This window comes from Ranitomeya imitator, chromosome 1 (genome assembly GCF_032444005.1).
Source record: "Ranitomeya imitator isolate aRanImi1 chromosome 1, aRanImi1.pri, whole genome shotgun sequence".
Lineage (NCBI taxonomy): Eukaryota > Metazoa > Chordata > Amphibia > Anura > Dendrobatidae > Ranitomeya > Ranitomeya imitator.
In genome coordinates, this window is record NC_091282.1 from 23,174,316 (window position 1) to 23,187,003 (window position 12,688).

The 12,688-nt window shown below is 44.9% G+C and overlaps 1 protein-coding gene and 1 long non-coding RNA gene across 2 annotated transcripts in view; both read left to right on the plus strand.

Annotated features, from left to right (window-relative positions):
* The window catches only part of LOC138658973 (zinc finger protein 585A-like), a 57,862-nt gene that overhangs the window by 13,006 nt on the left and 32,168 nt on the right, over positions 1-12,688 (plus strand). The window contains exon 8 of the mRNA XM_069745874.1: positions 12,214-12,222. Coding sequence (XP_069601975.1) covers positions 12,214-12,222 — 9 coding nt within the window. The remainder of the gene's footprint in view (positions 1-12,213; positions 12,223-12,688) is intronic.
* LOC138658989 (uncharacterized) lies at positions 3,006-3,717 on the plus strand. The gene is made up of 2 exons (XR_011317497.1): positions 3,006-3,140; positions 3,487-3,717. It is a non-coding gene; the product is annotated as an uncharacterized lncRNA (long non-coding RNA).

Below are 12,688 nucleotides of genomic sequence, written 5' to 3' on the forward strand. Positions count from 1 at the left end.
TTTGATACTATTGACAAACATACTAGTGACAAACATGAAAAGTGTAAATCATTGTATAGAAAAATGTAGCTGCTTTATCACTGAAAAGTTGGTGTGCCACTTCCTATGCCATGTATATAGGCTCCCGTCTAGATAAAGCCAGGTTTTACTAGCTTCCCAGCATTTCTCCTGCAATTCATGGCGCTTAATAAATTCTCTATCCTCTATTAAACTATTTCTTGCCTATTTGTTATTTTCTCCGGTTTTGTTATATTCATGGATCAGTATTCTATGTTTTTAAAGGTTAGTAGCTATTGTGTCCGTATTTTTTGCAGATTTGAATTATTGAGTAGACTTTACTTGGTTTATTGAATCATCAGCATATATAGCTCCACCTCGGACCTTGATCACGGGGTATGAAATATATACATAAAGATGTAAAAAAAATTAGAAAACAAATTGAAAAGTATACATAGGTTTGCTCAATGTATATAAATACAATAGTCATGAATACATAGGTAGTCATGAATATATACAGCGGGTGAAATAAGTGTTGAACACGTCGTCACCAATTTTCTAAGTGAATATATTTCTAAAGGTGCTATATTGACATGAAATTCTCACTAATCCACACAGGCAAAGAAAACGTCCATAAATGTCCATAAATTATTTGGAATATTGAGAAATGACACAGGGAAAAAAGTATTGAACCCATGAAGAAAGAGAGGTGAAAAAAAGCCCTGGAAAGTTATGACACCAGCTGAAATCTATTAGTAATTAGAAAGCAATCTTGCCCATTAGTGAGAAAGAATATCAGCTGGTTCAACTGAAGGTCTATAAAAAGGTGTTTTATTACCAAGGTGTCACACAACAAACCTCTCATCGTGGATAAAAACAGTGAGCTGTCTCAAGACCTTCGCAACTTTATTGTTGCAAAGCATGATGGCATTGGTTACAGATTAATTTCTAAACTACTGAAGGTTCCAGTGAGCACTGTTGGGGCCATAATCCGGAAGTGGAAAGAACATTATTTCACCATAAACTGGCCATGACCAGGTGCTCCTCACAAGAATTATTAATTATTATAGCACCATTTATTCCATGGAACTTTACATGTGAAACATGTATGCATAATAAAAACCAAGTACAATAATCATGAACAAAACAAGTCACTGACTTTTACAGGAGGAGAGAGGACCCTGCCCGTGAGGACTCACTGTCTACAAGTGAAAGGTGAGAATACAGTAGGTGAGCGAAGAGCTGGTTGTGCAGTGATATTGTGGAACAAGGGTTGCTGCAGGTTGTAGGCTTGTTGGAATAGGTAGGTCTTCAAGTTCCTTTTGATATGTTGGGGTAGACAGTTCCAGAGTGGGGGGGATGAGCTGGATAAATCTTGTATGTGATTGTAGGAAGAGGAGATAAGATGGGACTAGAGAAGGAGATCTTATGAGGATCAGAGGTTGTGTGGAGGTAAGTGCCAGGAGACTAGGTCACAGATGTATGGAGGAGATGGGTTTCAGATGCCTTTGTATGTCATGGTTCGGGTTTAGAACTGGAGACTCTGGGCAATGGGGAGTCAGAACAGGTGGATTAGTCGGGTATCAGAGTTTAGGACAGATTGGAGGGGTGTGAGAGGGGAGGCCACAGAATAGGAGGTTACAGTATTCAAGGCAGGAGATGATGAGGGCATGCACTAGTGTATTTTCAGATTCTTGGTTAAGGAGTGTACGGATTTGAGAAATATATTTGAGTTGGAGTCAGCAGGAGGAGGAAAGGGCATGTATATGTGGTTTGAAGGAGAGAGCAGAGTCCTGGTTTACCCAGAGGCAGCAAGCTTGTGAGACTGTGGAGAGTGAGCAGAAATTGATTTTGGTGGATACATATTTTGAGGGGGTTGAGTGACATGGGGGAAAAAGATGATGCACTTTGTTTTGTTCATCTTAAGTTTTAGAAATTGAGCAGAGAAGATGGAAGGAATAGCGGACAGACATTGTGGGATTCTGGTTTGAAAGGAGGTGATATCAGGTCCAGAGAGGTAGATCTGTGTGTCATCAGCATACAGTTGATATTGAAAGCCGTGAGACTGTGAGCTGTCCCAGGCCAAAGGTGTAGATGGAGAAGAGCTGGAATCCTAGAACTAAACCTTAAGGTACCTTCACACTGAACAACTTTCCAATGAGAACGACAACGATCCGTGACGTTGCAGCGTCCTGGCTAGCGATCTCGTTGTGTTTGACACGCAGCAGCGATCAGGATCCTGCTGTGACATCGCTGGTCGTCGCTGAAAGTCCGGAACTTTATTTGGACGTCAGGTCAGAGTGATTCGTCATGTTTGACAGCAAAAGCAACGATGCCTGCAATGTTTTTTCATGGAGCAACAACCAGCGAGAACGATAAGTACGTCACTGGATCGCTCCTGCATCGTTCAGCTGTTGCCGGTGTTTGACGTCTCCTAGCGACCTAAACAGCGACGCTGCAGCGATCGGCTCATTGTCTATATCGCTGCAGCGTCGCTTAATGTGACGGTACCTTTAGGGGGACACCGACAGATAGGGGGCAAGATAAGGACGTAGTGTGTGTCAGTGGCAGACGCTGAATAACCAGGCTGCTGGGTATGAAGAAATCGAAGATAGTGCCAAGTCTGTGATGCCAAGAGATGAGAGAATCTGTAGTAAGAGGGAACGGTCCAGCAGGAGGAGGGCAGAGTAGTGTTGCTTGGCTTTGGCAGTTAGTAGGTCATTGGTTACTATAGTTAGGGCAATTTCGTTTGAATGTAATCGGTCAAAGAGAGAGCAGAAGAAGAGGTGGGAGGACAGTTCAAGATGGACGTGTTGTTACAGTAGTTTTGTGGCATAGGAAATAAGAGGGATGAGGGAGACACCATCTTGATTTATTAATTTCAGGCCCAATATATTATCCAGAGCTCTCCCTCTGCCCCCGGAACTGTGGCCCTCACCCATGATATAAATATATAAATTCTCAAAATTACAGAAACTTGCCATGTGTCAAGAGAATTAGAAGCCCCACGTTAATTAATGCGAGGAAGAAAAGAGCTGGTGCCCCTGCTGTCTTTTGTGCAGGACTGCATGCTAACACTGGAAACCCCAGACAGAGTGGCACCGACGCATAGAGAAGAATTATGCATACCGTGCATCTCAGGGGTAAGTCCAATATACCGCCAGAATCCTGGGAGGCCGCCGCACACACACCTGTTTCTCATCGTTCTCTAGCTGTCCCAGATACTGAGCTATCGAGATTGGCTCTCCAGAACCACTTAGCCGACCCAAATTTAGATTCTCCACATCGGACAAAACCAAATGAATCTGTTGAGATGGCAGTCATCCCGTTTGGACCTCCCACTAGGAAGTTATGACCCACCCTAGATATTGTGAATTATTTTTGCTAGGAGGTCAGGGGAAGAGGTCAGTTCAGCCCAGAGGGGCGGGGGCGAGCTAGGGGTTAAAAACTAGCTACACACATTTAGTCAATGTTATTGTTCTTCCACAGAAGCCGCATCATGTTACACGTGGAGACGGACCAGAAACCAAGAAAGAACCTGTTGTTTCAAGTGCTTCCCTGGTTCCACATGCTACAAGAACCGGTAACTTGACACAGCGAACTGTAATCCCATACCTGTACCCTACCTGTATATGTACTTCTGGCTGTAATATCTGTGTATTACTCTGTATTTATTTGTATTTTCTAGTGCACCTTTCAGCAATTAAAATATCAATTAATTTTTGGCTACTCTTTGACCTCAAATCAAGAATTCCCACATCCATGAGTCCGGCAAGTACTTATACGCTACATGGGGTTTGTTTCTATATATAATTTTTATTCCCAGCCTGAGACTGGTGCTATATATACCGCCCTCACTGCAGAGCCCCTCGATAACCAGTACGTAACAGGGCAGCCTCTCCAGTAACTACTTATACTACGTGAGGTTCCTTGACTGACCTGAGGGTAAGGGGGGAGCCAGAGAGCGGCTTCTGTGTAAGCTTCATCACAGATTGGTGACAGCGGTGGGATATCGGTATCCCACACATCCCATCCCACACATATCTGTATCCCACCGGCTCTAGTTTGTCACAGAGGATGGGTTAAAGAAGGCTTTTTGAGGATGGGTGTAATCAAGGGATGTTTAGAGCATGAGGGAGAGACACCAGTAGTTAGTAAGAGTTTGAAGAGATGGGTGAGGTTTGGGATGAGGTGAGACGGGACCTGGTCAAGTGCCCAGGTGGTGAGATGTGATCAGAGTAGAGAGGAAAGTTTATCTTCTATTCTGTAATATTAGAGAAGCTAGTATTGGAGGTAGAAGGCTGAGTAGTTATGAGGAGGGGCTGTGGGGACTGTAGGCCAAACCATTTATGTCAATCCTCTGCTTGAAGAATGAGTCAAAGCCTTCAGAAGATGAGAGGGAGGAGGTGCTGAGGCACAAAGGAGGGAATTGAAAGCATTGAATAGCTGTTTAGAGTTGTGAGAAAGGGAGAATTTGAGAGATAAGAAGTAACTTTGTTTTGCAGCAGTGAGTGTGGACTTGAAATTGTTGAGGGACTGTTTGTATGTGATCAATTGAAATGAGATCTTTTTCATCTCCACTCAGCAACCCTGGAAGCCTGCCTCAGTTCTTTAGTCACTCTGGTGTGCCAAGGTTGCCTGTTGATTTTGCCATTATGGTGTTATACAAAGTGGCAGCAGCATCTGCATTGTGTAAGGAATGTATGTCTGCCAGAGGGAGAAGGGAGTCAGAAAGTGAGTGTAAATCAAGGTGTTTGAGATTTCTGTGAGGGTGTGCATGTTTTTGGAGTAGGGGGTTGTACCCTTGGAAAGGAGAGGTAAGAAAATGTTAGTAGGTTGTGGTTAGACGGGGACGAGGCAAGTTATAGAGGTTAGATAGGGAACAGAGGCAGGTGAAGATGAGGTCCACTGTGTGGTCATCTTTGCGAATGTCTATGGAGGACCATAGAGTGAGGCCAAAGGAGGAAGTGAGTGTTAGAAGCTAGGAGATAGCTGAGTGGCAAGTGTTAATGGGGATGATGAAGTCACCCATGATAATAGTGGGGATGTCAGCGGAGAGGAAATGAAGTAGCCACTTTGTGAAGTGGTTTAAAAAGGTGGTGGCTGGCAGTAAATTTCAGCCAGCTAGAGGTAGAAGAGGGAGTAGATGTGGACAGAATACATCTCAAAAGAATGGAGAGTGAGAAAGGGTGGCAGTGGAATTGGGGTAAAGAAGTAGTTGTTTGAAAGGAGAAAACCAACTCCTCCACCATGCTTGTTGTTGGAGCGGGGAGTGCAGGAAAGATGGAATTCACCATAAGAGAGTACAGCTGGAGAGGCTGTGTCAGGACAAGAAATAGTCATTTTAAAAGGTACATTACCTAAAAGGGATACAATCAGCAGTAAGGGATCACAAGGATCAGTCCTGGAAGAAGTGGGGACCACAAAGAACTGTACATGCAGCAGTGTAGGGATTACAAAAATCTGCAGTGGAGACCACAAGGAACTGTTCTGACAGCAGTGGGGATTAGGAGGATCTGTATTTTGAGCAGGGGGAATTAGAAGGATCAGTCACTATCTTATGACGTGCCAGGAAGTCCTGGACCAAAGTGAAAAGGCCAGAGATGTGGCGTGCAATGGCGGTAGAAGAGGACCAGACGGCGGGTAGCAGCAATGAAGTATTAGTTTAGGGGGAATTTGCAAGCCCTGTTGGCATAACTTAAATACAAATTTGTGTTATGAACAAACCCTATCTAGTTTGTAACCTGTGGTTGCCTGTAATCTTATCCTAAAATATCCAAATTCCAAACTCCCCTTGTGACTAGTTAAAAATTATGTAAATATGTCCGTGACTAACTGATCAGGACATATATCGGTCCACAATAATTGTTGTTTGTTTATACAAGCAGACAATTTCACCAGCACAACTTAGCACTTTTCTGTGTCTAAACTGTGGACAGTGAAGCATTCAATAAATAGGGCAGCACACTGCAGCGCCAAAACATGCAAACTTGAAAAAACGAAATTTGAACTGCATTACTGCACTAGAAATATGAAAAATGAGAGCTTTTAGCGCACAAAAATGGCCAATTTTATGTGTACCTCGTAGCCACGTTAAGGCATCTCTCTTATACGAGGTCCTACGTTTGACCTACCTCACTGAGAATAAACGTCTCCATCTGAATGGGTACATGTAAAAACCTCTTCTTGGACTCAAATTCTCTCTCTATGTGGAGGGGTATTGGACCTACTATAATTAAAACACCTGAAGCTAGGAGGCGGGGAGTGCACGATCAGAAGGCTAGAGAATACATTTCAAAAACCTGACCTGCACATCCAAACATAGACTGAGTGTGAACAGGTGCTGAACCCAGAGTCGCCAACTCGTATATAGTTAAATAAATAGGGCAGCACACTGCAGCGCCAAAACATGCAAACTTGAAAAAACGAAATTTGAACTGCATTACTGCACTAGAAATATGAAAAATGAGAGCTTTTAGCGCACAAAAATGGCCAATTTTATGTGTACCTCGTAGCCACGTTAAGGCATCTCTCTTATACGAGGTCCTACGTTTGACCTACCTCACTGAGAATAAACGTCTCCATCTGAATGGGTACATGTGAAACCTCTTCTTGGACTCAAATTCTCTCTCTATGTGGAGGGGTATTGGACCTACTATAATTAAAACACTTGAAGCTAGGAGGCGGGGAGTGCACGATCAGAAGGCTAGAGAATACATTTCAAAAACCTGACCTGCACATCCAAACATAGACTGAGTGTGAACAGGTGCTGAACCCAGAGTCGCCAACTCGTATATAGTTAAATAAATAGGGCAGCACACTGCAGCGCCAAAACATGCAAACTTGAAAAAACGAAATTTGAACTGCATTACTGCACTAGAAATATTTTCAAGTTTGCATGTTTTGGCGCTGCAGTGTGCTGCCCTATTTATTTAACTATATACGAGTTGGCGACTCTGGGTTCAGCACCTGTTCACACTCAGTCTGTTTGGATGTGCAGGTCAGGTTTTTGAAATGTATTCTCTAGCCTTCTGATCGTGCACTCCCCGCCTCCTAGCTTCAGGTGTTTTAATTATAGTAGGTCCAATACCCCTCCACATAGAGAGAGAATTTGAGTCCAAGAAGAGGTTTTTGCATGTACCCATTCAGATGGAGACGTTTATTCTCAGTGAGGTAGGTCAAACTTAGGACCTCGTATAAGAGAGATGCCTTAACGTGGCTACGAGGTACACATAAAATTGGCCATTTTTGTGCGCTAAAAGCTCTAATTTTTCATATTTCTAGTGCAGTAATGCAGTTCAAATTTCGTTTTTTCAAGTTTGCATGTTTTGGCGCTGCAGTGTGCTGCCCTATTTATTTAACTATATACGAGTTGGCGACTCTGGGTTCAGCACCTGTTCACACTCAGTCTATGTTTGGATGTGCAGGTCAGGTTTTTGAAGTGAAGCATTCAAGTCAGGAGAAGCCAAGGAGATGAAAGACACCTTGCTGGATTTGAGGGAGCAGAAAACTTCTGAAAAAATTAAGGCAACGGTGGAGAATGCTAATGGTTGTGGATTACGCAAATACAAGCACAATATCACTGCAGCTTTAAGCATCATCATCAATACAGAGATAATCATATTAGCGAGGAGTTAATGGTCTACAGGAAGACCAAATGTTCTCTTTGGCTGTGTTCTCATTAACACAAAAGTGCTAACGAACAGGTAAAGATAATCAACCCTACACAGACTGGCCATCTCCAGTCCTCATCTGGGACATCAGGATGGCACAATGGCAACATATTGGTGGTAATTATATGAAAAGGATAATTCTACATTGATCTTGTTGCAAAATGCCTTCCAAAATCTGGAAATGAATTCACCGGTCGGAAACTATATTTTGTAGAATGCCATGTAGATGCACAATGTGTTCAATAAATAAATGACTTGAGGTTTGAGACCTAACACCCTTACGCCTGCCACCTGACTTTAACCCCTTCCCGACCCATGACGCCACGTAGTCGTCATGAAAGTCGGTGCCAATCTGACCCATGAGCCTATGTGGCGTCATGGAAAGATCGCGTCCCTGCAGATCGGGTGAAAGGGTTAACTCCCATTTCACCCGATCTGCAGGGACAGGGGGAGTGGTAGTTTAGCCCAGGGGGGGTGGCTTCACCCCCCCCCCCGTGGCTACGATCGCTCTGATTGGCTGTTCAAAGTGAAACTGCCAATCAGAGCGATTTGTAATATTTCACCTATTAAAACTGGTGAAATATTACAATCCAGCCATGGCCGATGCTGCAATATCATCGGCCATGGCTGGAAACACTAATGTGCCCCCACCTCACCCCACCGATCGCCCCCCCCAGCCCTCCGATCTGCCCGGTACACTGCTCCGGCTCCCCTCCGTCCTGTGCTCCGCTCCCCCCGTGTTCTTGTCCGCTTTCCCCCCGTGCTCCAATCACCCTCCCCGTGCTCCAATCACCCCCCCTGCACTCCGATCCACCCCCCCGTGCTCCATTCCACCCCCCCGTGCTCCGTTCCACCCCTCCCGTGCTCCGTTCCACCCCTCCCGCGCTCCGATCCACCCCCCATGCTCCGACCCCCCCCCCCCCCCCGTGCTCCCCCCCACCCCATCATACTTACCGATCCTGCCGGGGTCCGTCCGTCTTCTCCCTGGGCGCCGCCATCTTCCAAAATGGCGGGCGCATGCGCAGTGCGCCCGCCGAATCTGCCAGCCGGCAGATTCGTTCCAAAGTGAATTTTGATCACTGAGATAGATTATATCTCAGTGATCAAAATAAAAAAAGATAATAAATGACCCCCCCCTTCCCTTTGTCACCCCCATAGGTAGGGACAATAAAAATATAAAGTTTTTTTTTTTTTTTCGACTAATGTTAGAATAGGGTAGGGTTAGGGTTTCGGTATGTGCACACGTATTCTGGTCCTCTGCGGATTTTTCCGCTGCGGATTTGATAAATCCGCAGTGCTAAACCGCTGCGGATTTATGGCGGATTTACCACGTTTTTTCTGCGCATTTCACTGCGGTTTTACAACTGCGATTTTCTATTTCAGCAGTTGTAAAACCGCTGCGGAATCCGCACAAAGAAGTGACATGCTGCGGAATGTAAACTGCTGCGTTTCCGTGCAGTTTTTCTGCAGCATGTGTACAGCGATTTTTGTTTCCCATAGGTTTACATTGAACTGTAAACTCATGGGAAACTGCTGCGGATCCGCAGCGTTTTCCGCAGCGTGTGCACATACCTTTAGAATTAGGCCATGTGCACACGGTGCGGATTTGGCTGCGGATCCGCAGCGGATTGGCCGCTGCGGATTCGCAGCAGTGTTCCATCAGGTTTCCAGTACCATGTAAACCTATGGAAAACCAAATCCGCTGTGCCCATGGTGCGGAAAATACCGCGCGGAAACGCTGCGTTGTATTTTCTGCAGCATGTAAATTCTTTGTGCGGATTCCGCAGCGTTTTACACCTGTTCCTCAATAGGAATCCGCAGGTGAAATCCGCACAAAAAACACTGGAAATCTGCGGAAAATCCGCAGGTAAAACGCAGTGCCTTTTACCCGCGGATTTTTCAAAAATGGTGCTGAAAAATCTCACACGAATCCGCAACGTGGGCACATAGCCTTAGGGTTAGGGTTGGAATTAGGGTTGTGGTTAGGGTTAGGGGTGTGTTGGGGTTAGGGTTGTGGCTAGGGGTGTGTTGGGGTTAGGGTTGGGATTAGGGTTAGGGGTGTGGGGGGGTTAGTGTTGGCGGTAGAATTGAGGGGTTTCCACTGTTTAGGCACATCAGGGGTCTCCAAACGCAACATGGCGCCACCATTGATTCCAGCCAATCTCATATTCAAAAAGTCAAATGGTGCTCCCTCAATTCCGAGCCCCGACGTGTGCCCAAACAGTGGTTTACCCCCACATATGGGGTACCAGCATACTCAGGATAGACTGCGCAACAATTACTGGGGTCCAATTTCTCCTGTTACCCTTGTGAAAATAAAAAAAAGCTCGCTAAAACATCATTTTTGAGGAAAGAAAAATGATTTTTTATTTTCACGGCTCTGCGTTGTAAACGTCTGTGAAGCACTTGGGGGATCAAAGTGCTCACCACATATCTAGATAAGTTCCTAGGGGGGTCTAGTTTCTAAAATGGGGTCACTTGTGGGGGGTTTCTACTGTTTAGGCACACCAGGGGCTCTGCAAACGCAACGTGAAGCCCGCAGACCATTCCATCAAAGTCTGCATTTCAAAAGTCACTACTTCCCTTCTGAGGCCCGACGTGTGCCCAAACAGTGGTTTACCTCCACACATGGGGTATCAGCGTACTCAGGAGAAACTGGACAACAACTTTTGGGGTCCAATTTCTCCTGTAACCCTTGGGAAAATAAAAAATTCTGGGCTAAATAATTATTTGTGAGGAAAGAAAACGTATTTATTATTTTCACGGCTCTGCATTATAAACTTCTATGAAGCACTTGGGGGTTCAAAGTGCTCACCACACATCTAGATAAGTTCCTTTCGGGGTCTAGTTTCCAAAATGGGGTCACTTGTGGGGGGTTTCTACTGTTTAGCCACATCAGGGGCTCTGCAAACGCAACGTGACGCCCGCAGACCATTCCATCAAAGTCTGCATTTCAAAACGTCACTACTTCAATTCCGAGCCCCGGCATGTGCCCAAACAGTAGTTTACCCCCACATATGGGGTATCACCGTACTCAGGAGAAACTGGACAACAAATATTGGGGTCAAATTTCTCCTGTTACCCTTGGGAAAATTAAAAATTTATGGGCTAAATAATTATTTTTGAGGAAAGAAAACGTATTTATTATTTTCACGGCTCTGCATTATAAACTTCTGTGAAGCACTTGGGGGTTCAAAGTGCTCACCACACATCTAGATAAGTTCCTTTCGGGGACTAGTTTCCAAAATGGGGTCACTTGTGGGGGATTTCTACTGTTAAGCCACATCAGGAGCTCTGCAAACGCAACGTGACGCCCACAGAGCATTCCATCAAAGTCTGCATTTCAAAACGTCACTACTTCACTTCCGAGCCCCGGCATGTGCCCAAACAGTGGTTTACCCCCACATATGGGGTATCAGCGTACTCAGGAGAAACTGGACAACAACTTTTGGGGTCAAATTTCTCCTGTTACCCTTGGGAAAATAAAAAATTGCAGGCTAAAAGATCATTTTTGAGAAAATATTTTTTTTTTTTATTTTCATGGCTCTGCGTTATAAACTTCTGTGAAGCACTTGGGGGTTCAAAGTCCTCACCACACATCTAGATTAGTTCCTTTGGGGGTCTAGTTTCCAACATGGGGTCATTTCTGGGGGATCTCCAATGTTTAGGCACACAGGGGCTCTCCAAACGTGACATGGTGTCCGCTAATGATTGGAGCTAATTTTCCATTTAAAAAGCCAAATGGCATGCCTTCCCTTCCGAGCCCTGCCGTGCGCCCAAACAGTGGTTTACCCCCACATGTGGGGTATCAGCGTACTCAGGACAAACTGGACAACAATATTTGGGGTCCAATTTCTCCTATTATCCTTGGCAAAATAGGAAATTCCAGGCTAAAAAATCATTTTTGAGGAAAGAAAAATTATTGTTTTTTTTTCATGGCTCTGCGTTATAAACTTCTGTGAAGCACCTGGGGGTTTAAAGTGCTCAATATGCATCTAGATAAGTTCCTTGGGGGGTCTAGTTTTCAAACAAAATGGGGTCACTTGTGGGGGAGCTCCAATGTTTAGGCACACAGGGGCTCTCCAAACGCGACATGGTGTCCGCTAACAATTGGAGCTAATTTTCCATTCAAAAAGTCAAATGGCGCGCCTTCCCTTCCGAGCCCTGCCGAGTGCCCAAACAGTGGTTTACCCCCACATATGGGGTATCAGCGTACTCGGGAGAAATTGCCCAACAAATTTTATGATCCATTTTATCCTATTGCCCATGTGAAAATGAAAAAATTGAGGCGAAAAGAATTTTTTTGTGAAAAAAAAGTACTTTTTCATTTTTACAGATCAATTTGTGAAGCACATGAGGGTTTAAAGTGCTCACTAGGCATCTAGATAAGTTCCTTGGGGGGGCTAGTTTCCAAAATGTGGTCACTTGTGGGGGAGCGCCAATGTTTAGGCACACAGGGGCTCTCCAAACACGACATGGTGTCCGCTAACGATGGAGATAATTTTTCATTCAAAAAGTCAAATGGCGCTCCTTCCCTTCCGAGCCTTACCATGTGCCCAAACAGTGGTTTACCCCCACATGTGAGGTATTGGTGTACTCAGGAGAAATTGCCCAACAAATTTTAGGATCCATTTTATCCTGTTGCCCATGTGAAAATGAAAAAATTGAGGCTAAAAGAATTTTTTTGTGAAAAAAAAGTACTTTTTCATTTTTACGGATCAATTTGTGAAGCACCTGGGGGTTCAAAGTGCTATGCATCTAGATAAGTTCCTTGGGGCGTCTACTTTCCAAAATGGGGTCACTTGTGGGGGAGCTCCAATTTTTAGGCACACGGGGGCTCTCCAAACGTGACATGGTGTCCGCTAAAGAGTGGAGCCAGTTTTTCATTCAAAAAGTCAAATGGCGCTCCTTCCCTTCCATGCCCTGCCGTGCGCCCAAACAGTGGTTTACCCCCACATATGAGGTATCAGCGTACTCAGGACAAATTGGACAACAACTTTCGTGGCTCAGTTTCTCCT